The sequence below is a fragment of the Leguminivora glycinivorella genome, chromosome 24 (assembly GCF_023078275.1).
Source record: "Leguminivora glycinivorella isolate SPB_JAAS2020 chromosome 24, LegGlyc_1.1, whole genome shotgun sequence".
Taxonomy (NCBI): domain Eukaryota; kingdom Metazoa; phylum Arthropoda; class Insecta; order Lepidoptera; family Tortricidae; genus Leguminivora; species Leguminivora glycinivorella.
Window position 1 is genome coordinate 12,341,124 of NC_062994.1, and position 23,633 is coordinate 12,364,756.

General features: G+C 38.3%; 3 protein-coding genes across 4 annotated transcripts in view; 2 read left to right on the top strand and 1 right to left on the bottom strand.

Annotated features, from left to right (window-relative positions):
* The window catches only part of LOC125238591 (nucleolar GTP-binding protein 1), a 47,509-nt gene extending 38,930 nt beyond the window's left edge, over positions 1–8,579 (bottom strand). For both annotated transcript variants that reach the window (XM_048145943.1, XM_048145942.1), the window contains exons 1-2: positions 8,442–8,579; positions 8,204–8,356 (exon numbers count right to left, since the gene is read on the bottom strand). In XM_048145943.1, coding sequence (XP_048001900.1) covers positions 8,204–8,356; positions 8,442–8,489 — 201 coding nt within the window. In that variant the 5' untranslated portion in view covers positions 8,490–8,579. The remainder of the gene's footprint in view (positions 1–8,203; positions 8,357–8,441) is intronic.
* A 489-nt stretch (positions 8,580–9,068) lies between these two features.
* On the top strand, positions 9,069–12,918 carry LOC125238586 (presequence protease, mitochondrial). The gene is made up of 2 exons (XM_048145935.1): positions 9,069–9,217; positions 9,485–12,918. Exon 2 carries the CDS (start codon positions 9,519–9,521, stop codon positions 12,561–12,563), a length of 3,045 nt encoding a protein of 1,014 aa, XP_048001892.1. The 5' UTR covers positions 9,069–9,217; positions 9,485–9,518; the 3' UTR covers positions 12,564–12,918.
* An 8,768-nt stretch (positions 12,919–21,686) lies between these two features.
* On the top strand, positions 21,687–23,309 carry LOC125238538 (zinc finger protein 121-like). Its single transcript, XM_048145872.1, has one exon. The coding sequence runs from the start codon at positions 21,687–21,689 to the stop codon at positions 23,307–23,309; it is 1,623 nt and encodes a 540-aa protein (XP_048001829.1).
* Positions 23,310–23,633: the final 324 nt, after the last annotated feature.

The following is a 23,633-nucleotide window of genomic DNA, read 5'->3' on the forward strand; positions in this document are numbered from 1 at the left end:
GTATTACTAGAATATTTAGTAATCATAACACGTGGACCGTACAAATAAATAATATTTTCTTGCAGAGCTTAATAAATGAAATGTGAACTTGACAATATATTCTTGTAAAGGTAATATATACATTACGTATCATAAAATAATAATATTGCAAGGGTCACAGAGTCAAATTGTGTGTATTACTAGATTATTCAGTATTTATAACAAATGAAGTGTCTAAATAAACAAAATAATGTAAACTCCACAAGAAATTCTTGTAAAGGTTATAAAACTTTAGTTAGGCCAATAATAGGTATCGTTAAGAATACAAGTCATCTGATATATATTACATTCTCTTCATTTATGTAAACTTCATTAAATGGTTGATAGAACAAGAAAGTTAGTTACAGCAACTGCATTTATGGTACTCTCTAATAAATATACAATTGCGTTAACGTGTTATATTTTTATCGGTACCTATGAATTTGTCCGTGCACTGTATAGACAACTAACATTTCTTGTAAATGTAAAAAAAGGTTTGTTGTCTATACAAGGTGGTTCAGTAGGATTAAAGGCTGAGCCACGCCAGATACGTGTACGTAGACGTGTGCGTGGCGTGCGCGCTGTAAAGTACGAATCTTCAAAAGAGATGATACACCGCTAGACACACACGGGTAACACGTCACACAAGCGGTGTAATCTCTAATGAGGATTCGTCATTTACACCGCGTATGCTATGCGCACGTCTACGTACACGTATCTGGCGTGGCTCAGCCTTTAATCCTACTGTACCACCTTGTATAGACAACAAACCTTTTCTTACATTTACAAGAAATGTTAGTTGTCTATACAGTGCACAGACAAATTCATAGGTACCTACCGATAAAAATGCAGGTTGCTAGGACCAGTTCCAAGAGACAGAAGCCTAGAGTTGAAACTGGGATCCGGAAACCTGGGTCACCCAGCATATGGAATGGATGCTATGAGCGGTGAAAATTGGTGAATCTGAAAGTAAATAAAATAATTATATAATTTGTTAAAAAATATATTTCAACGATCCTTAGTGCAAGACTTTGTTCATATATTCGTCAGTGTTAATAGAACCGTCCTTTATTTCGTCCAAAATTTATATTTTGCAGAATTTTTCCACTTTTGTTCCACAGTATGGCATGGGTCACAGGAAACTTGCAACCATTGTAAATCATCTGAAAAAGACATTAAAATTTCTATGAATAAATTTTACAATAAGTAATATTCTACGTCCACTTCAGATATACATATATATATACTTATTAGTTCAGTATTTAGATTTTGCCCACGTAATGTCGTATGAATTTGTATGCAATGTAAAATGAATACAACATTAAATGCCTTTTTACTCACCATTCTAATTATCTACTAAGTTCTACATATACGGTACATGACTCACCTGCTTTTGCCAACTCTGCCATCTCCCATCCTTGCAAGAGTTTTTGCACCTCTTCATCCATTTCCTAAAATGGAAACTACCAAACGAATGGATAATACGTAGTAAGTACGTTTAACGATAAATAATATAACCTATTGCGATCCGCGTCCACGCGTGATCTCTCATGACACGTAAATGGCCGCCGACCACGCCGCGAGCGCTTTGACATTGCGTTTCGTTACACAAGCAAAACATTTATTTATGCGAACAATATTTTTGTTATAACAATTATTTTTCGGTGTATATTACGAGAATATCATTGTTATTTTTTACAAGAGGCGCAAAGTAAAATCAACTATACTGCTATAGCATTCACTAAGATATACAATGGTACTTAAACATGGCGTTTCGTTACAAAAACGAAACACATATTTATACTAACTAAATACTTTTTCAACAGAACTATTTGTTCACCAGTATACATTACGAGAATATTATTGTCATTATTTACAAGAGCTGCAAAGTAATACCAACTTATAAAACAGTCATATCAACTATACTGCGATGGCATTCGCTACGATACAAATAATAGAGTTGACAGCGATGCGCACATATTTATACAAACTTAATATTTTTAAATATAACTCTTCGTTGAGTTTACATTACAAGAATATTCTTTTTATTTCTTTACGAGAACTACAAAGTAATGGCAACGTATAAAAAAGTTACAGGAAGTATACTGTGATAGTAACCGCTAAGATTAAGATTGTAAAGATAATTTTTATTTTTTTGGCATTACAAGAAGCTTCTTGTTAATAGAATTATCGTAACCTTTATTCAATTAGTTGTAAATAAAACTAGAGTTCTCGTATATGTAATTCAAACAGAACTGTTTAGTGCATATTAATGTTTGCTTAGTTCTATTGAATTCAAGATATAGTAAACGTAACAATACAGTTGTTTTTCTTACGAGATTGTAGTATCAGTTACGATAAATCTATTTTACTAAACGTTCTGGTAGTATTGTTAAAAATTTTTTTTTCCGTGAGAGGCTAAAGATTATGCCTGAATTAATTCAGATTTTTAGAATAGTCCGATCTGACGTTTTTTGCCCCGGACACGTAAAAACGCGCCTCCTGAGAAATGCCCAATTAGTTTCGTAACATTGGTGGGTGTGAATCTAAAAAGGGCGATTGAACTCTTATGTTGACCGTTTCAACCGTTTCAAGTAGCTGTAGGGGTACCCGACCGAAAGTTGAGCTGAACGGTTATTACGAGGTGTTTTACTTAGACAGCGGCAAACGCGCAGCATTCGCGAGGTCTCTTCTCACCCTTCAACGAATCTCAATAACGATAGTGATATCTCTGTCACTCTTTACTGTATGCGCGAAGTGCATATACCACGAGTATAATTGGTTTTTGGGGGAGCTGATTTCAAAATTTATGACCAATTTGGAATCTGATATTACTGACTGTCCCTTTGACACAAAAGTGGTCATAGGTGTCGTCAGGTCAGATAGGTTTTCGGGGGTGCTGATTCCAAAATTAATGACTTATTTGAAATCTGACTTTCTTGACACTAAGTCGTCATGGGGGTCGTCAAATAGGTTTTTGGGGTGCTGACTTCAAAATTAATGACCAACTGGAAATCTGATATTGCTGACTGTCACTTTGACATAAAAGTTGTCATGGGTGTCATCAAAAGATTTTCGGGGGTGCTGATTTCAAAATTAAACACCACTTTGGAATCTGAAGTTGCTGACTGTCACTTTGACACAAAAGTGGTCATGGGTGTGGTCTAACAGGTTCTCGGTTCATAAGTAAACAATATTTGTACGGCTGTGGGGGCAAAACAAGAATCGTGCTGTGGATATTTTTTTTGAACACCTATGTATATACGCTTGTTTTATGCAAATAAAATAATCATTCATTCATTCTTTCGGGGGTGCTGATTCCAATAACCAATACAGCCAAAAAACTATTTGATGTCACTCATGACAACTTCTATGTCAAAGTGACAGTCGGAAATGTCAGATTTCCAATTAGTCGTTATTTTTGAAGTCAGCACCCCCAAAAACCTATTTGACAACACCCATGACGACTTTTGTGTCAAGTGACAGTCAGCAATGTCAGATTCCAGATTGGTTAATAATTTTGGAATCAGCACCCCCAAGAACCTATTTGACCACACCCATGACCACTTTTATGTCAAAGTGACAGGCAGCAATGCCAGATTCCAAAGTGGCGTTCATGTTTGAAATCAGCACCCCCGAAAATCTATTGATGGCACCTATGACAACTTTTATGTCAAAGTGACAGTCAACAATGTCAGATTCCAGATTGGTTATTAATTTTGGAATCAGCATCCCCGAGAACCTATTTGACCACACCCATGTCCACTTTTGTGTCAAAGTGACAGTCAGAAATGTCAGATTCCAAAGTAGTGTTTAATTTTTAAATCAGCACCCCCGAAAACCTATTGATAACACCCATAGCGAATTTTGTGTCAAAGTGACAGTCAGCAAAGTCAAATTCTAATTTGGTCATTAATTTTGGTATCAGCACCCCCGTGAATCGATTTGACGACACCCATGACGACTTTTGTGTCAAAGTGACAGCCAGCAATGTCAATTAACGGTCGCGTAGCCGTAAAATAATCGGTCAAAACCGTTTTAAAGGGTACCCATACGGTTCCTGTTGGGTAATGCTGATCATAAAAATAATGACCAACTTGAAACCCTACTTTCTTTTGAAATATCATATACTTAAACAAAAATAATAAAAAACGGGTAGAACTTACGATAGTTCTAATCCCATACGAATCATTATCGAAACTGTATTTGGAAAATAAAATCAAAGACGGTACAAGTTTCATAAGCCAGAAAGTACTTATATATTGATATTGTGTACACTCGACTTATTTCCAATAAAGCCTAAAAAAGGTTGGCAACTCCTTGTTTATCATATGCCGGTCTTGCCTTTCTCTTTTATGCCGGACTTTCTGAGTAGGCACAATATCTAAGTTACATATTTCAGAACATAAAACTAGAAATTGAGCGCGTTTTGAGTAGATTAATAATAGTACTAGTCAGAAAGACCGGTTATTAAATGACTACGTTACATACACAATATACAAATATTCCGACTGCTTCTATTTTATTTTAATTTTTTGCGGAACCTTGTTGAACTCGATGTTCGAGTTCGAAACACGAATCAAGTTTTATGTTAACTAGTGTTCGTCCTAGAGATAGGTATTGAAGACCAATGGATTAAGGATGAAAAACTGGTATACCTCCGGAGGTGTGAGAGGCGTAGATATATAATCACAAAAGTTATAGTCAATAGACGGTCTTTCCGGGTAGACGGTCTTCACCACACTGACCTTAGGCTAGTTTCCTAACCGGAGCTACAGTCCGGCGTGGCAGAAATAAACTAATTCGTGTTGCTATAATGGTCAATTATCTTATCTATTGATTAAAAAAGTAAAGATTTCATTCTTAATTTGTCAAATTGCATTAGGTACAGTCAAGTGCAAAAATACGTATCGATTTTATCCGCTCAAAAATATGTACCGAGACCTTATTCCGCCGACATAAAGTGCTATGGGACATATAGTGGCAATTGGCGACTTTGATATGTAGTTTGGGCCAAATGAGTTGGTACCTATATAATTATTTTGTTCGCCCTGCCCCTGCAATTTAAGGAATTGAATCGCATTTTGATGTTTAAATATCATTTTCATCGGCGAGGCTATCAAAATCGTTGCTAACTTACCTTGGACTGACTCTACCAACGCAGTTAAGTCAACAGCCAGCAAGAGTAGAAATTGAAAAATGGCAACATCAGTGTCGTCCCGTTTTCTTACCACTGATTTGAAATGGACGACACTATGATGTCGCCACATTTTAATTTAACTTTTTTTTGCCAACGTTTAATATCCATGCATGTTTGGATGTGATTCTTTCCTTCCTCAAACGTGACGTTAATTTTTGAAGAGAGAAGTCTACGAGTGGGTAGGTAATAAATACAATAAAATAAAGGCCCTCATTTTCAACAAACAGCGAACACAAGCAACAAACACGAACGTGTGGAATGTGTTTGTTGTTGTTTGTCGGTTTTTTTTCATGAATGAAACTTGCACGTTCTCTAAGCGTGGAGAGTGAGGACGACGGTAATAAAATTATAAGGTAAAGTAAATTAATTGAATAGTGCAAGATTTTTTGTAAGTATTCAAAAAAATGCAGGTATCAAAACGAAATAGGTGTTATGGAACATAATGAGGAGGCACACTGACATTTTATCCCGCCAGGCGGCGCCTGTGCAAGTGTCTAGGCATGTCACTGTCATTCATATGTGTAAGAGAGAAAAAACAATATATCGTCTTATCGCTCTCTCGTATGGTACTATGGTGGTATGGTAGACAGAGACAGACATAGACTAAGGATTATTCTATTATTTTCGGACTAATACGGTGGCGCTATCTGTCATAACCTTTGAGTGTGCCTCCTCATTGGCTAAACCTAAAGATTTTTGAAGATAGGCAAATAATATTTATTTCTGATATAATACGTTATAACGATTACGCAAAGGTGGCTCTTATATTTCGTATTATTTATTTATTATCTTTTTTAAGTAATTGAAATAAAATTTAATAGCAGTTGAGGTGAAAATGCGTGAATGCCTTTGCTCGTGTTGAATTGTAAGAAATTAGAAAAAAAAAACACTAGTGACAAAGCTGTCAGTGATGTGGTGATACTTAGCTCTAAGTGACACTGACAATTGACATCGCTTTTTTTTCTAATTTCATATAGTATTGAGCACACGCAAAGGCATTGGTCACCTCATCTGCTATTAAATTTCGCAAAGGTCATTTCGGTCATGTAATAAGATAATAAATAAATGATACGAAAAAATAATTTAATAAAAGAGCCACCTTTTCGTGATCGTTATAACGTTAAAAATATATTATTTGCCTATCTTCAAAAAAATTATCGGTAGTTAAATTTATAAACGTTAAAAAAACAGCTACATTTAAGTAGAGCTATGACAGTTTGTCCCTTGTCTTAGTGCGTTTTCACATTATCCGTTTCAATATTGGATGTCGGACCAATATCCCATATATTTACGCCGCCATCTTTGATTTTTTTTCCTTCGAAAACCTTCCTACATCCGATATCGGATCGGATAATGTAAAAACGCACTTACTCTCACCACTCAAAAATTCTAATTACATCGCTAACCTTTTTCTGTTTTCATACTTTTTAAAGACCACGACAAGAAACAGGTTATATACCTATAATATACTGATTGATTTAATTGCCATCTATCGACATTTTAATAATTACCACGACAGAGTTGTGCATTTATACAATTTACTGCCATCTATTGACACGGGGTTATAACTTTTAGCACGGTATGTAACCTAAAAATTTAGGTCAAACCCATGGCCTTAAACTGACATGTTTTAAGTCTCAATCAGAGTCGCCATCTAGGTGAGCGCACCCCAAAGGGTGTGGCGCCCTCTGGTTGAGCGTAGCTTTTAACCGGGGTACGTTTTTTTCTTAGACCTTGTACGTCTAGAAGCTATATAGGTCTTTGGTAGCATGATAAAAAAACCGGCCAAGAGCGTGTCGGGCCACGCTCAGTGTAGGGTTCCGTAGTTTTCCGTATTTTTCTCAAAAACTACTTAACCTATCAAGTTCAAAACAATTTTCCTAGAAAGTCTTTATAAAGTTCTACTTTTGTGAGTTTTTTCATATTTTTTAAACATATGGTTCAAAAGTTAGAGGGGGGGGGACGCACTTTTTTTTCCTTTAGGAGCGATTATTTCCGAAAATATTAATATTAGCAAAAAACGATCTTAGTAAACCCTTATTCATTTTTAAATACCTATCGGTTGGAATGAAAAAAAATATCAGCCCCCACTTTACATGTAGGGGGCCGTACCCTAATAAAATACTTTTTTCCATTTTTTATTTTTGCACTTTGTCGGCGTGATTGATATACATATTGGTACTAAATTTCAGCTTTCTAGTGCTAACGGTCACTGAGATTATCCGCGGACGGACGGACGGACGGACGGACAGACAGACATGGCGAAACTATAAGGGTTCCTAGTTGACTACGGAACCCTAAAAATATTGAGATAGGTATGTGTGAGGGGGAAGGGGGCATTTTAACTAATTTAAATCCATTCATTTTTATTGGTAATAAGGAGAGTGTGTAATTTTAACCTGTACTATTTTGTATAATATTTTATTGTTTATGATGCACTTGAGACTAACTTAAGTTTTAAAATAATCACAAATTATTATTAACTTTATCACAGTATAATAAAGAGTACTATCGTACAGTATGGCCACTCCCGCTCCCCGCTGAAAGTGCCGCCCACCCCCTCTCGGTTACCTCACAGTTACCACCTGACAAAAACGCGAACAGTCGACCTGTCATATCTCACTCATACAAGCAGAGTACGCGTTCATCTACACGAGCTTAGACTGTGTGCTAGGAACGCGCCTCTTTCATATATTTGATCGCCAGTGTCCGAGGTGTGACTTTATATAGGCTTACTATATACAGGCAGGCATAATGAAAAAATATTCACCTACTTTACTAAATATTGATTAATGACCTACACCTTATTGAACTAGAACTATAGCAGCACCTTATCTTTGTTTATCTCTCTCAAGAAAAATTGTAATAATATAAGAAGTTAACATTGCGCAACATGTAAATAGTGAATGTAAAACATAGTACAGATTCAAATAAATATATTACAACTATTTAATAGCTTTTATAATATTTATTTCTGGCACAAACCTGAATAATACGGGACAATCTATCGTGGAAATTCTGCTGCGTAAATTTCACTTTTCTCATATAAAACCCACGTATCCGGGATATTTTGTAATGCTTGTGCACTACTGTAGGAGTCTTCCTTTGTGTTTTTGACAAAATTATATCTATAAAGTCCTGAAAAACACAGAAAATACCACATTTTAAGGTTACTTTTCACACACGTAAATAATATGATGTAAAGATATGTTTCTATATTTACCTTAGCCGTAGGGACTACGGCGATCTTTTTAAAGTTGTACAAACTCATTTTGTTGTTGTAATGTTATTATTTTCTAGTAAATATTAACTGGACTCGCAGTGAGTCCATCACACGTACAACACGTGTTTAAAAAGAAATGTCAAAATATTGCGTCTCGATTACTGCTACATGAGTTGTCACCGTTGTCACATTGTCACATTTATTACAAATTAAAATAATATGTGAGGATAGTTCTTGTTTCCGAATTAATAAAAATATTAATGATTAAATAAATTAAATAAAAAATGAAAATAAAAATAATTAATATGATTAAATCTAAAATTGATTCTTGAATTTTGATTTAATTTATATCTGTGCAGTATCTAAACGCAACCTAAATACTGTGTTGCCATAGTATTTATTTAAATTCCCCAAATTCTTCATTAAATTAAAAGAAATTATTATAACTTGAAAATTACATCAAAATATATCATACACCGCTTATTAAAAAAGAGTATACGTGAGTATGGTGCATTGAAACTTAAGTATATCAAAAATGATCAAGCTCTTTTACTTTTATCGAAGAATTTTGATTTAAAAATTTCATTATTTTGATAGTAGGCAACTTCAAAAAGAACTGTCATCAGAACTGCTCGTGCCGATAGGCCGTAAAAGGTTAAGAATTTAGACTAAATATTAACTAAAAATGTCATAAACTTAGTTCATTCCACAAGGAAAATAACTAATTTTGTCTCTGGAGACTGGGAGAATACTTTCACTACATATATTACTTTCATGTAAGTATAACAATATTGCATCACTGTTCATTTGTTTTCGCCGATAAAAATCATTCTTCCCCTTATTTTTATGATGTTCTGAACCAAGACAGGCGTTTAGATTCTAAGTTCAATAGCTTCTTACCATCAATAACACTTATTCAACGTATTTTGAATTAGCAGAGGATTTTACGTAAACTTCGTTCGACTTGACAATTTCATAACATCAAAAAACCATTTCGCGTTACCGGAATCACTAAAACCAGTCAGTGCTGTGTGTATTTGCAGGAGAAGTGAGCCCCGGAGACTATAAAACTCAAAAATGTACTCAAGACTCCATAATTGCGGCTGGAAAGGCATCCAAACTCGTCTCACATCGGCAAGGAACTACAGCGCGAGCATATTGAAGAAAAAAGAGAATTTCCACGGAAAAGTGTTGCCAGGGAAAGTCCTCCATGGATTTATGTGCAAAAATGTTGAGCCCATCCCTGAATACAACATGACAGCATACTTGCTCACTCATGAGAAAACTAAAACTGAATATTTGCATTTAGAAAGAGATGACACAAACAATGTGTTTTCAGTCGGTTTCCGTACTACTCCTCTAGACTCTATGGGTACTCCACACATTTTGGAACACACAGTTTTGTGCGGATCTGAGAAGTATCCAGTTAGAGATCCGTTTTTCAAAATGCTGAACAGATCCTTGGCTACATTCATGAATGCTTTAACCGGGCCAGATTATACATTTTATCCGTTCTCGTCACAAAATGAAGTTGATTATAGAAATCTCCAAAGAGTCTATTTAGATGCGGTATTCAAACCAAATTTGTTACGGTTAGATTTCTTGCAAGAAGGATGGAGATTGGAACACTCAAATTTAGAAGACAGAAGCTCTAGCTTAAACTTTAAAGGAGTTGTCTATAATGAGATGAAAGGGGCTTTCTCTGAGACCAATTCACTGTTTGGACAAAAGTTTATAAATACTATTCTTCCACAAGGTACATATGGATATGTTTCCGGAGGGGACCCACTGTGCATTCCAGATTTATCACATGAGCATTTAAAGAAATTCCACGCCACACATTACCATCCAAGCAATGCCAAAATATATTCCTATGGCAACTTCCCTCTAGAATCTAATTTGAAAATGCTAAATGAGATGTATTTGAACAACTATGCATATTTAGATCCGTCAAACACTGTAGTTCCCCCACAAGAAAGATGGCAACAGCCAAAACATGCTAACATAAACTGCAGGGTAGATCAATATGGGGGTCCTATTGAAAAACAAAACCAAATCGCTATAGGCTTCGCTATGTCAGATATAACCAACATATTTGATACATTCATGCTCACTGCTCTAGCTGAACTGATGATGATTGGACCCAACTCTGCTTTTTACAAAAGTCTGATTGAGAAGAATATTTCTGGAGGTTACAATGGCCTTACGGGTTATGATAATCAAATTAGAGACACCCTATTTGTGGTTGGATTGAGAGATGTTGAAACTTCAAACTTTGAAAAAATAGAAGATATAGTTAATAAGACTATTCATGAAATACATGAGAAGGGTTTTAAAAAGGATCACATTGAGAGTGTACTTCATGGTTTTGAGCTGTCTATTAAGCATCAATCTCCTAAGTTTGGACTTAACCTACTTTTCAACTTGATGCCCATGTGGAACCACAATGGATCTGTCCTAGATGCCCTCAAAATGAACACTTTGCTTAAGGAACTTAAGCAGAGCTTGACAAAGCCAAGTTATATAAAGGACACCATTGAGAAATATTTCCTTGAGAACAACCATAAACTAGTAATGACCATGCAGCCTGATCCTAAATTTGATGATGTGTTTAATGAAGCTGAAATTAAACTGCTGATGTCCAAAACAGCAGCTCTCACAGATGAAGATAAGAAAGCTATATTTGAAGATGGAATAGCTCTTTCAAGAGCTCAGAAGAAAGAGCAGAATTTAGATGTTCTGCCTTGTCTGAAGCTAGAAGAAATTACAGCGACAAAGACAGCTCCTGCAATCAAACACACCATGGCAGGCACAGTCCCCTTACAGCTATTAGAAGCCAATACCAATGGAGTCACCTATTTCAAAGGTGTACTTGGAACTGAGAGCCTCAACCAGAAACAATTGGAAATGTTGCCATTCTTCAACTATATTCTGGACAAGTTTGACACAAAATCTCACAACTACAGAGAATTTGATCAATACATCAGCAAGTCTACATCTGGATTGACAGTCAACTGCCATATTACAGAACATATTGACCAACCAGACCAATATGAGCAAGGCACACTCATATCAAGCCACTGTCTTGATGAGAATCTGCCAAAAATGCTTGATATTTGGAACGAAATTTTTGCCAAACCAAACTTCCAGAATAAAGAGAGACTTGGCATGCTCTTGACGAACTACTGCTCTTCTTTAACCAGTGGAATTATTGACAGTGGACATGTTTACGCCATGCAGATGGCAAAATCACTAGTCTCTTCTGTAGACAAATGCAAGGAGCAACTTCAGGGCATACAACATGTCATCAACATGCAAGAAGTTCAGAAGAAATACAAAACTGATGAGGTGGGACATATAATGGATGATATCGCGTCAAAAATCTTAAATGGCAACAATCTTAGAGCAGCTTTCCATTATTGCAACACAAACACAAATATCCTCCCAGCAGTTGAGGAATTCTGCACTGAACTATGTAAAGATTCCAAAGAGCTGAACCGAATTAACTGGATCGATTCAGAGAAATTACCAAAAACTCAACGCGGGATACAAGTTCTCATGAATATCCCAGTGAATTTCTGCTCGAAAGTCATCCCAACTGTAGGATACACTCACCCAGACTATCCCAAATTACGCGTACTATCCAAATTCTTGACCTCGAAATACTTGCACCCAATAGTCAGAGAACAAAATGGCGCTTATGGTGGTGGAGCAGCTCTATCCTTAGATGGAATCTTTAGCTATTACTCCTATAGGGACCCGAACTCGAGGACCACGCTTGACGTTTTTGACGAGACAGCAGAATGGATGTCTAAGAATTCCTCTCTTGTAGATGATCAGAATTTATTCGAATCCAAACTGTCCATCCTCCAACAAATGGACCAGCCTGTCGCTGAATACATGAAGGGGATAGACTTATTCCTCTTTGGATTGTCTTACGATATTTGGAAGACTCAGAGGGAGAGAGTTTTGGCCGTTAACGCTAAGGACTTGGTTGAGGTGTGCCAGAAATACTTGACCCCTGACAAATGGGCTGGAAAGTGTGTTATCGGAGAAGGTTCAGGACAACAAATAGATAAGCATGGAGAGTCTTGGGAGAAGCTTAGTGGACCTCAACAGTAAAATAGAGGAGTTTATAAATTTATCTCAGTTTTGAATATAAGAGGGCCTTGAAAGTGTCTGGACAAAGACTTAGACGGAATATACGCGTTATGAACGATATGAAACGTCTGCTAAACAGAGCTGAAAACTTCCAAGTATTATTACTTAATTGAGATTCTCTCTATGGAATTATGGACTGGTTCCTTAAGTAAGCCGTCATCAGGAAAAAGATACGTATTTTATTTTTCAATGTGGTTGAATTTAGGTGTTCATTGTTCTTATTTTTTTTTTCTCTCTAAAAACATATTGTAGTCGTTATTTATTACAGAGTATTTGTGGAGTTTAAATACTGTTGTAAATAAATGTATTCTTCTTATTACACTGTTTTATTTTTTCGCTTTCACGACTGTCACAAGACAAGGCGGCGAAGACTAATCGTCTTCTGAAGTTGTGTCCATTGACAAGGCAATGTAAGTAGTAACAAGCAAGTAGATTGTGTTACAAGGGACTAAAACTTCATTTACAGCGAGGCAGGGCGTACATTGAATCCTGAGCATAGTGAGGGATTCTAATATATGACATTTGATGACACCAGAAGGCGTCCAGGGACGGGCTTATTAAAAAAAATTCTATCATTTCCCTTTTACGTCAGATGAACAGCTTATAGCTCATTTATGGTTACCTAGATAGCGTCGGATTGGTTTTTCAACTGGAAACTCTTAGGGCGGGTAGGTACAGACGAAATGCAATTTAAAATAATACTACTCGTATAACAGCTATTGGATACCGCCGTAGTTGGATAATCTTTTGTTGTTCTTTTCACAGAGCTATGGCGTTGCCAAAAACATTCCAACATCCAAAAGACTTCTTCAAAGAATGCATCCTATTCTTAAAAGAATATCAATATCTATACAATTTCCCAAACACAGATATACTCGTCCAAAACGTTTTAGAAAAAATAGAAGTAGAACACCTGGAGGACATGGACGTTTTTGACAAAAACTTCGAACTACCCGCATTAGAAATTCTCAACGGATTCTGTTTAAAATTGGAACGTTTGAAAGCGATTCATAATGTGTTCGAAGAGATAGATGGATTGGAAGATTCAGTTCAAGTTCCAGTCAGTCCAAAGAAGAGGCATGAAATAGTTTATTTGGCGAAAGAGGTGGAAGATGTCTGCAAAGAAAATGGATGCGATGTGGTCGTGGATTTTGGATCTGGATTGGTAAGTGTAAAAGTAACGAACAGGGTTCAATGGGATTGGTAGCTGATTGTATATGCATAACTGTCAAAGATTTGAATGCATTACTAGCTTATTATTAGCTAGTTTACTTGTTCTAGTTTTTACGATTCGCAATCAGTATCATCAGGCACGACGCAGTGTAATTTCTGCCGTTTTAAAGTGTTACAGTATCCTCATCCTCCTTGCGTTATCCCGGCATTTGCCTCGGCTCTTGGGAGCCTGGGGTCCGCTTTGACAAACTAATCCCAAGATTTGTCGTAGGCACTAGTTTTAAGAAAGCGACTGCCATCTGACCTCCCAACCCGAAGGGTCACTAGGCCTTATTGGAATTAGTCCGGTTTCCTTACGACGTTTTCCTAATTCCTTCACCGAAAAGCGATTGGCAAGTGACATTTCGCACATAAGTTCTGTAAAACACGTTTGTACGAGCCGGGGTTAGGACCAGGCGACCTCCGGATCGAAAGTCGTACGCTCTTACCGCTAGGCCACCATCAGCACTTCTTAGTCCGTTAATTTAAACGTTATCCGATCCTATATCGGATGTGGGAAGAATTTCAATATAAAAAATCCAAGATGGTGGTGCCTGTAATGTATGGGATATCGGTCCTACATCCGATATTCGATCGGATAATGTGAAACTAAAAAGTTAGGTTAAGTTTTTTTTTAATTAAGAATTTCGGAATCTCGAACTGTAGGGTAGGATGCGCGGGTTTTTTGGCTCGATTTTTTTTCTTCTATTTATAATCATTTGTTTCTGTTCCAGGGCTATTTAGACCAGATAATCTTCGAAACATCGCAACTTAAAGTATTAGGACTTGAATGCAACTCCTCTCACTACGTCGGAGCAAAGAAAAGACAAACCAAATACCACGGCAACTCCACAGAAAACGTAAAATATATAAAACATACTATAAACGAAAACTCCAACTCGCAAATAGAAGGGTATTTGACGCATAAGTTTTTGAATTTCAACTGTTTTTGCATAACCGGACTTCACGCTTGTGCGGACTTGACAGTTGTGGCCTTGAATTTGTTTTTAAAAATGGAAAAGGCTAAGGCGATGGTCATAATGCCTTGTTGCTATCATAGAATGCAGCAGGAAAATGGAAGATTTAAGAATTTCCCTTTAAGTGATTGTTTTAAAGAAATGTTTGAGCAGGAAAATGGTTTTGAGTTCATGGGAGTTCCGTTTTTGAGACTGGGAGCGCAGCCACCCTGTTTAGTTGAGGATAACTTAGAAGATTCGGTGTTTAATTTACTGGCAAGAGGAATCTTACAACTTTATGCTAACAGACGTGAGTTATAATATTATTAAAACTTGTTTTTTCTGTTCTCTTAATCCGGGTCGAAGGACCAGGGGCCCGTTTCTCCAAAGGTACAAGCCTTGTATTACAAGTGCGCGAACTGTCAAATCGTATGGGTTGTCATGGAAACACACTTGTAATACAAGGCTGTACCTTTCGAGAAACGGGCCACAGATCATAACTCTTCTAGTACTTTCGTCAACAAGTTTCAATATAAATACCTACCTCATTCTTTGCTCTTCTTCTAAGCTTGACTTGATCAATGAACGGCTATTGCAGCTTGAAGTAAACTCAGCAAGCGGCTGTCGCTGTGAGACGCAGAGCGTAAGTCCCCCTGTCACCGCAGAATCGGAGCAGAAATCAAGACGGAAGTCAAGACCAAAGCGCAAGGCACGGAATGCAAAAAAATATGCGCCAGTAGTGAAGGAAAATGTGGAGGATGACGTAGGGGTCGCTACTTGCAACGAGACTAGCGACGTTGTTCCTTCCTCGCCGGTGTCCGTGGTCGACAATTCGTTGCCCAGCAGTGACGTGTCCACGGGAGAGGAAGCGGGTGTTGCACTCGTCGGCCGTGATCAACATAAGGACAAAGTCATTGCAAAAAAACACTTCTCCTCAATGCGATGCACAGCTGGGCCTGAAGTTACTTCACTTAAGGCGGCAGAAGTCTTCAAATACATACACCTTTGGAACATGGCATCTGGCCCCGATGAGATACGAGCATATCTAGAAATATTATGTCCCGAGAAAGCTTGCACTGTCCTTGAGATCAAAGCAAAGGGATCCTATAGATCTTATAAAATCGGCATCCCGGGCGAGCTCTATGACCGGTGTTTATCCCCCGAGGTCTGGCCCAAGAACGCTCGGGTAAAGGCGTGGTTTTTTCGGAGAAGACAAAGCAACGGCACATACACGGAAAACCCCAGGTCCCAAGAGGAAATCACTTCCGATGTTAGACATAATATACCAAAATGTCAGGGGCTTGAACACGCGGCTTCAGTACTTCAGGCAAAACCTGCTAGCTCTTGATTGTGACGTCATCGCGGTAACTGAGTCTTGGCTCACCGATGCCGTTAATGATGCTGAGTTGGCGTGTGGCGGGTGGAGCGTTCTGCGTCGGGATCGCGCCACTGGCGCGCGCGGCGGCGGCGTACTCCTTGCGGCGCGCCCTGGTATCCAGCTCGAGCGTCGTGTGGAACTTGAGACGCCGAACGGCGAGGACATGTGGGTCACACTTGTGGCGGGTCAGGGTGTGTTTCATATATGTGTCGTGTACATTCCTCCCAGTGCTTCAGAGGAAACTTATATGCGGTGGTTTGAGAAAGTGGAGTCGGTTATTGACACTCTTACGGGTGCAGTGCTTGTGATCGGCGACTTGAACTTGAACCCAGTGTATGCGTCCCGGAGTGTCCTTAGTTATTATTGTTATTTTGTATCTGTTTGTGGTCTGATTGATATGAACGAAGTGACGAATGTACATGGTAGTAAGCTAGATGTCGTGTTGGTGTCTGAGCGCATTACTGGTGCTGAGGTCTCCAAGACGGCAGGCGAGGGATTGGTCCCAAGATCTGATGCGTACCATCCTCCATTGGATATCTCAGTTCCTGTAGGAGACTGTTCGCGTCGACCGGCTGCAGGTCGATTGGATCCCAGCAATGTGGACATGTGTCGAGACTGGAACTTTACTAAGGGTAATTTTGAGCTCCTGTACAAATTAGTTTCAGAAATAAGTTGGCAGGAAGTCCTCAGTGCTGACAATGTCGACGTCGCTGTGGACACATTTTACAATATATTATATGATATATTTGATCTCAGTGTACCTAAACGGAAACGGCCGACCAGTTCAAGTAGACGATATCCTGTGTGGTTTACGGCCGACCTGATCGCTGATATAAAGCAAAAAAGTAATCTGCACCGAAAATGGAAGGCTACACGGGATATAGACGTCTACAAACAGTTTTCAATATTGAGGTCTAAGGTGAAAGAGCGTCTAGCGTCTGCTTACGATAGTTATATTGGACATATCCAAAGCACAGTTAAAGCCAATCCTCGCGCTTTCTGGGAGCACGTAGGCAGTCTTAAAACAAATGGTGGTTTTGTGTCCCGCGTAAAGTTTAAAGACGAACAATTTGTCGGTAGGGATGTGGCCAGTGCTTTCGCCAACCATTTTTCAGAAGTTTTTCTGCCTACTGTTCCGCTTCTTGACCCACGCTTGATAGAAAATGCCTATCGTGAGCCTACTGGCGACTGCATTGATATCAAATCAATTTCATTGCGAGAGGTTGAAGTTGGGATAAAACGCCTCAAGGCCAATAGCTCTGTTGGACCCGACAACTTACCGGCGTATATTGTAAAGGGCTGTATGGATTTCTTGAAGATGCCGATACAATATATATTCAACCTGGCGCTATCTTCTGGATCTTATCCTCGATGTTGGAAGGTGTCTAGGGTGAGACCGATCCCGAAAGCGAGTGACACTTCCGTGGTTGAGAATTATAGACCAATCGCCGTTCTTCCCACCCTTGGCAAGTTGTTTGAGGCCATACTTCACCGAACTCTGTCTTCACAGGTTCGACCCTTCCTGTGTGACGCGCAGCATGGCTTTCGGCCTAGTCGCTCAGTCAATACGAATCTGTTGATACTAACGGACAATATTGCTGCTCATCTTGATAGAGGTATACAAGTCGATGTCCTCTATTTTGATTTCGCAAAGGCTTTTGATCGCGTGGATAACGACGTGCTGCTTGCAAAGCTGGACAAAATTGGTTTCTCTCACAAATTGTTGACCTTTTTTGCCAGCTATCTGCGCGATCGACAGCAGTTCGTCCGACATGGTTGTTTTGTCTCGACTCCTTACCATACCCGGTCTGGTGTCAGTCAAGGCTCCATATTAGGGCCTCTGCTTTTTGGTATCATGATCAACGATCTCAAGTCGGTTCTTCGGGCGGCTCAATGTCTCTTATATGCTGATGACCTCAAGTTGGTATACGGCGTGGAGCAAAGAGCCGATTGCGAGACGTTGCAGAATGACATCGACTTGGTATTTCGGTGGAGTATGGAGAACAAACTTCATTTTAACCCAGCCAAGTGCTGCGTGTGTACATTTACCCGCTCTCATACCGCTCTATATTTTCAATATATATTAGGGTCAGAGCCGATAAATCGTGTCTTCTCCGTCAAGGACCTGGGCGTTGTGTTTGATACGCGGCTCACTTTTCACGACCATATTTCTGCTCTTGCGACGAGCTGTTTCCGAAGGCTGGGTTTTGTAATCCGAAACCTACGCTGTTTTCAAGACCCATTGGCCATAAAAATAGTTTACAATGCCTTGGTAAGGAGTAAATTGGAGACCTCGTCGATCGTATGGAACCCCTACGAATCGACTTATGCCTTACTACTTGAGAAGGTGCAGAAAGCACTTTTAAGGTTCCTTTTTAAAAAAGTTTTCGGATTCTACCCGTATCTCTACCCGACCAAGTATCTCCTTGGCTCTCTTGGGTATAACTCCTTGGAGGTGAGGCGGAATTTTCAGCTGATGATCACAGCATGTCGAGCTCTACGTGGTGAGTCAGACTGTCCCGAGCTTGTAGAGCGTCTCGTACGACTGTTTGTTCCTGATGTTCCGAGGATAGCACTCAGGCCGCGACGACGCGACCTGTTGGCCGTGCCGCCGGCGCGTACCGTATCGTACAGGAACTCACCGCTGCCCCGCGCCCTCTCACAGCTCAATGCGCTCCTGACATCGACACCTGAGTGCGACTTGTTTGCGTGGCGATGGGCGGCAATATGTAGTGAATGCTTGAGATTGTGTGAGGCGATGGATGCGAGGTGTTCAACTGTTCCTATATAAAATGTCTGTTAAGTGTATGCCTATTATTGTAAATGTATATGTCTACTTTGTTTTTCTTGTTATGTCAGCCTAAGATACGTGACGCAATGGTTAGCTGTAAAGTCATGTAATCATGTTTACCAATAAATAAATAATAATAAATAAATAATAACTCATTTTCTACATTGAAATCTTTTAAGATTTCTTTTTCTAATCTTTATTTTTGTTTTCAGATAACTGCAAGTTAAAAAGAAACAAACGAAAAGCTGTTAAAACAAAATCTATTGACAGGAATTTCGAAAGCTACGTACAAGATGCCTGCACTGGGTTCAGTTTGTTACATAATGCATCTAATACACTTAAAGATAAAATCGATTCTCCGGAAGCAGGAGACTTAAGTATCGATTTAGAAGAATTAAGATCGATTTGGCGGGAAAATTCAAGCTCTATGGTTCAGAAAAAGGCCGCCATTTTTGTTTTACTCCAAAATAGTTTACAGTCAGTGATAGAGAATCTTATATTGTATGACAGAATAGTATATTTAAAGGAAAAAGGAGTGAAAAGTTGTAAATTTAACAGAATTGTAAATGAAAGAATATCCCCGAGGTGTTTAGCTTTATTGGCTTGTAAATAAAACCGTTTTTATATAAAATATAATTATTTTTTGTACTTTGGAATGTTTAACATTTTTATAACACTTTATTTCAACTAAAACTAATAATTAATAAGTATAATACCTTGGTAATACATAGTAAATTCAATAAATAAGTACATATGTATAAAATAAACTGAATTTAAGTAGAAATGCTACTTTAATCAAGAAATGCCAAATAAAATTCTCTTTGTATTTTACGATATTGACTCAAAGCATGTTCTTGTTTTTTCTGGCAAAATTGCATAATCCATACCAGTATTTGGGGTCTTTTCCACTATTATATTACGTTTTCTTTTCACCATGCTAGTCCCATGTCTCCTCTTCATATGCTTATTGTAATTTGACCAGTTTGTAAAATTCCTTTGACACAATTCACAGCAGTACGGCTTTACACCAGTATGTTGCCGTAAATGCAAGTCTAAAATACTTTTAAAACGGAAAGCTTTACTACAATATGGACACACAAACGGTAAAGAATCTGTATGTATAATCTCATGTGATTTTAATTGCTTTCTAAGTCGGAAACGACGAAAGCATTGAAGACAGGAGTACGGCTTGATATCATCATGGACTTTTATATGAGCTTTTAAACGGATTATGGTTTTAAAGTCTGCTTTACAGATTTCACATTGGAAAGGACGGGCTTCGTCATGCGATGCTACATGTGCTGCTAAGTCACTTTTGTTATAGAACCCTTTACCACATCTATCGCATATGTGTGCCCTTTTCTTAGGGCTTTTCTCTGTATGGACGAGTAAATGACCGTTCAGACTACCTTTATTTTTAAAAGTCTTTTTACACATACCACATGTCAGGCCATTAGTTATATCCATGACTGCTATAGTGCTACCTGCTCGGTTTTTATAATACAACTTTATGTGTTGATTTAAATCTTCAACATTTTTGAATTCTGAGTTGCAACCGGAGCATATATTTTCAGATACTGAATGGACTTTTTTGTGTAACGCAACTTTATTTCCTGATGAAAATTTTGTATTGCAGATATAGCATGAGAGTTTTAAGTATTTCCTATGCCGCTTCACATGAAGTAAGAATTTATCTAATCGTAGAATGTTTGTGTCGCAATCTGTGCATTTAAATGCATTGCAGCACTCGTGGAGAGTCATTGAGTGCGTTTTAAACTCCTCTATGGTCGTAAATTCACTTCCACACTTTGCACAAGTCCATTTATAATCGTTCCATGTGAGCTGAGGGATTTTTTCGCGCTTTTTAACAGATTTTTTAGAAACTTTTTCTAAATTTTCTACACGAACTTCAGGTTCTTCTTTTATAGGGGTTTCTGGAGCCAGAAGTTCTGTGTTCTCATCATCTGATATAAGTTCTTCCTTTTTCACTTTATTGTAGGTATTAATAAGTACCTGTTGAGCATGTTCAACGTTTTTAACAAATTCAAACGCTTTATCTAAAGAATTGACACAGATGAAACACACGGTTTTCGGCAAAATATCCTCATCTTCAAACACAATTGTTGAATTTGTGTTGATACGAGTTAATTTTTTCACAATATCGAGCCTTCTATTTATGTCAGATTCCAAATTGACAAGCTTTTCTTTTGATTTCATTTCAGCACAAAACCGGCAATGGGATTTGTCTAATTCGTTCATTTTGTTTCGCTAAATATCCGCTTCTAGATGATTTGTAATGTACGTGGGAGTCCAATCAATTAATTAAATCCATAATTAATTATGAAACAATTTCGACTGTGTTTTGTTTTAACACTTTTTAGTCTAATGAGAAATTCTAGTTTGACAGCAAGTATCGATAAATTTTGACTCGATTTCTCTTCGAATCACTTGCCAAAAAATTACCTTGTTATAACAATGCATTGCATTACCAAATAAAAATTTGGAGTTTTCCATGAAGATATTAAAATATTTATAATTTTAACTAATTATAAATAAACAGATATTATGATTTTTAGAAATGTTCCTAAATTTTTTCGACGAGTAATCGATTACCTAAATCGTCAGTATCCGAACAGCAAATAGGTCATGAATGTCACGATCGAAAGAAAAGTAAACGTCAAATGTCGTCCAAGAAACAAAAATAATTTATTAATTTCTCCTAATTTACGCATTAAACCGTAAAGACTATGGAAAACGTTTATTGCCTATTGTGCGCCGAGTTGAAACCACTTGACAAACTCATTCACTTACAATCTGAGACCGAGAAGTGGATTGAAATCGTGAAGAAGCTCAAAAGGCTGAACGCAAGGACATCAGGATTGTTTACTGATGAAGTGCTGCCTAAAACGGTTTGTTTCGTGTGCTTGACGTCTTTAGACAGAGCTTTCGAGTTTATTTTGAACGTGGAACACGCTCAGGAGATGTTGAATAACATATTAATGCGCAATGTTAAGAAGGAAGAAATGTCTGACGATTCTGACAGGGAGGATGCCTTTTTGGAAGAGCAGGCGGAAACTATAGCTAATAGCATTAAAGTTAAGCTTGAAATACTTGAATCAGAGTCGGTCGCGCTGACTGCACATCAAAGCGAACCGAAAAAGAAGAAGAAGACGACGAAATGTCGCAGCCTGGATTCCTTACCTCTCTCTCAGCTTAAACTAACTTGGAAGGATTATTCCTGGACTTGTTCCTTCTGTGAAACGCAGTACAAGTCTGCTGAGGAGCTAAAGACTCATTCTATGCAGTACCATCACTGCTGCAATGCATTTAAGTGTGGCGACTGCAACCTTAAGAAACTGAAGTTGGATAGTTTCTTAGTTCACGTTAAAAGGCACAGACGGAACTTAAAACTGTCTTGCTATGTGTGCCATAAGAGTTTCACCAAGCAGAATCAAATGACTAACCATAAGAACGAGCATAGAACTACGGAGCATATCTGCAAGGGTTGTAATACTTGCTTCCCTAGTTTAGAAGAGTTAAACGAACATACAAGCATTTTTTATAGGGAGAAGAGAGCTCCTCGAATCGTTCCACCGGAGTTGATCAGCGAGGACCGTACTTGTGTCTTGTGTAAAAAGGAGTTTAAGAGCAAAGGGAGTTTAACATCTCATCTCCTGACACATATGGATAGAAAAAGAGATCATACTTGCGAGAAATGTGGGAAATGCTTCTTTAACAAGCAGAACTTAGCCGGACACATGCTCCTGCATGATGATACAAGACCGTACAAATGCAAGATTTGCAAGTTTGGCTTTAAAACTCTCGGTCAGTTACGGAACCATGTTGGAGTCCACGATGGCAATAAGCCACACTCTTGTGACCAGTGCGGTCGTTGTTTCCGTCTACCAAAACAACTCAAATCTCACCAAATTGTACATACAGATGAGCTACCATACATCTGCTCATACTGTGGTAAGAGCTTCCGTTTCAAAACCATTTTGAACCAACATGTCCGCCAGCACACCGGTATAAAACCATATTCTTGCGAGTTCTGCCAACGGGACTTCACAAACTGGCCGAATTATAACAAGCACATGAAACGTCGCCACGGTATGGATATGGCGAAAAAGAAGCACACTCCGGAAGGTTTGTACCCAATAAACCCTGCGACTGGTGAGGTGGTTATAACTCCGGAGACTATGGAAACTGCGGAATGGAAGAGGGAGATGCTAAGGTCTCGTAGACCGGGGCGACCTAAGCAGAGTATGGAAACTGAAGGACAAGAGCCGATGGAGCATATGCAGATGGAACCGATGCAATTGGAGCCAATGAATTTCAAGAGCGAAGCTACTGAGAACCAGAATCAATAGCGTTTGGTAAGTAACTTTGATTTTGGCAGCTAGGTTTTATCTCTATTTAATTATGGCCACTTGCTGTACTGGTATGTAACTAACACATTAGTTCGGCAGTGAAAAGTAATTAGCAATTTATAAGGCTTTATGTGGTTTTAAAAAAGTATTAATTAAAAACTTACCTGCTGATAGTCGCCAGTTAATATCAAACTCTCAGAGGCGACATGCACCCAGTATAAAGGCGCCTTGGGCACTATCATACTGGTAACTTGTGATAGCCCCTTATAATGTGCACTTGAGTGGCTATTCTTCATAAAAGGGTCCACGCTTCATCTGTAATAT

Bases quoted from the DNA above. Each gene is read 5' to 3' on its own strand.
- LOC125238586 (XM_048145935.1), top strand. From the start codon at position 9,519: ATGTACTCAAGACTCCATAATTGCGGCTGGAAAGGCATCCAAACTCGT.
- LOC125238538 (XM_048145872.1), top strand. From the start codon at position 21,687: ATGGAAAACGTTTATTGCCTATTGTGCGCCGAGTTGAAACCACTTGAC.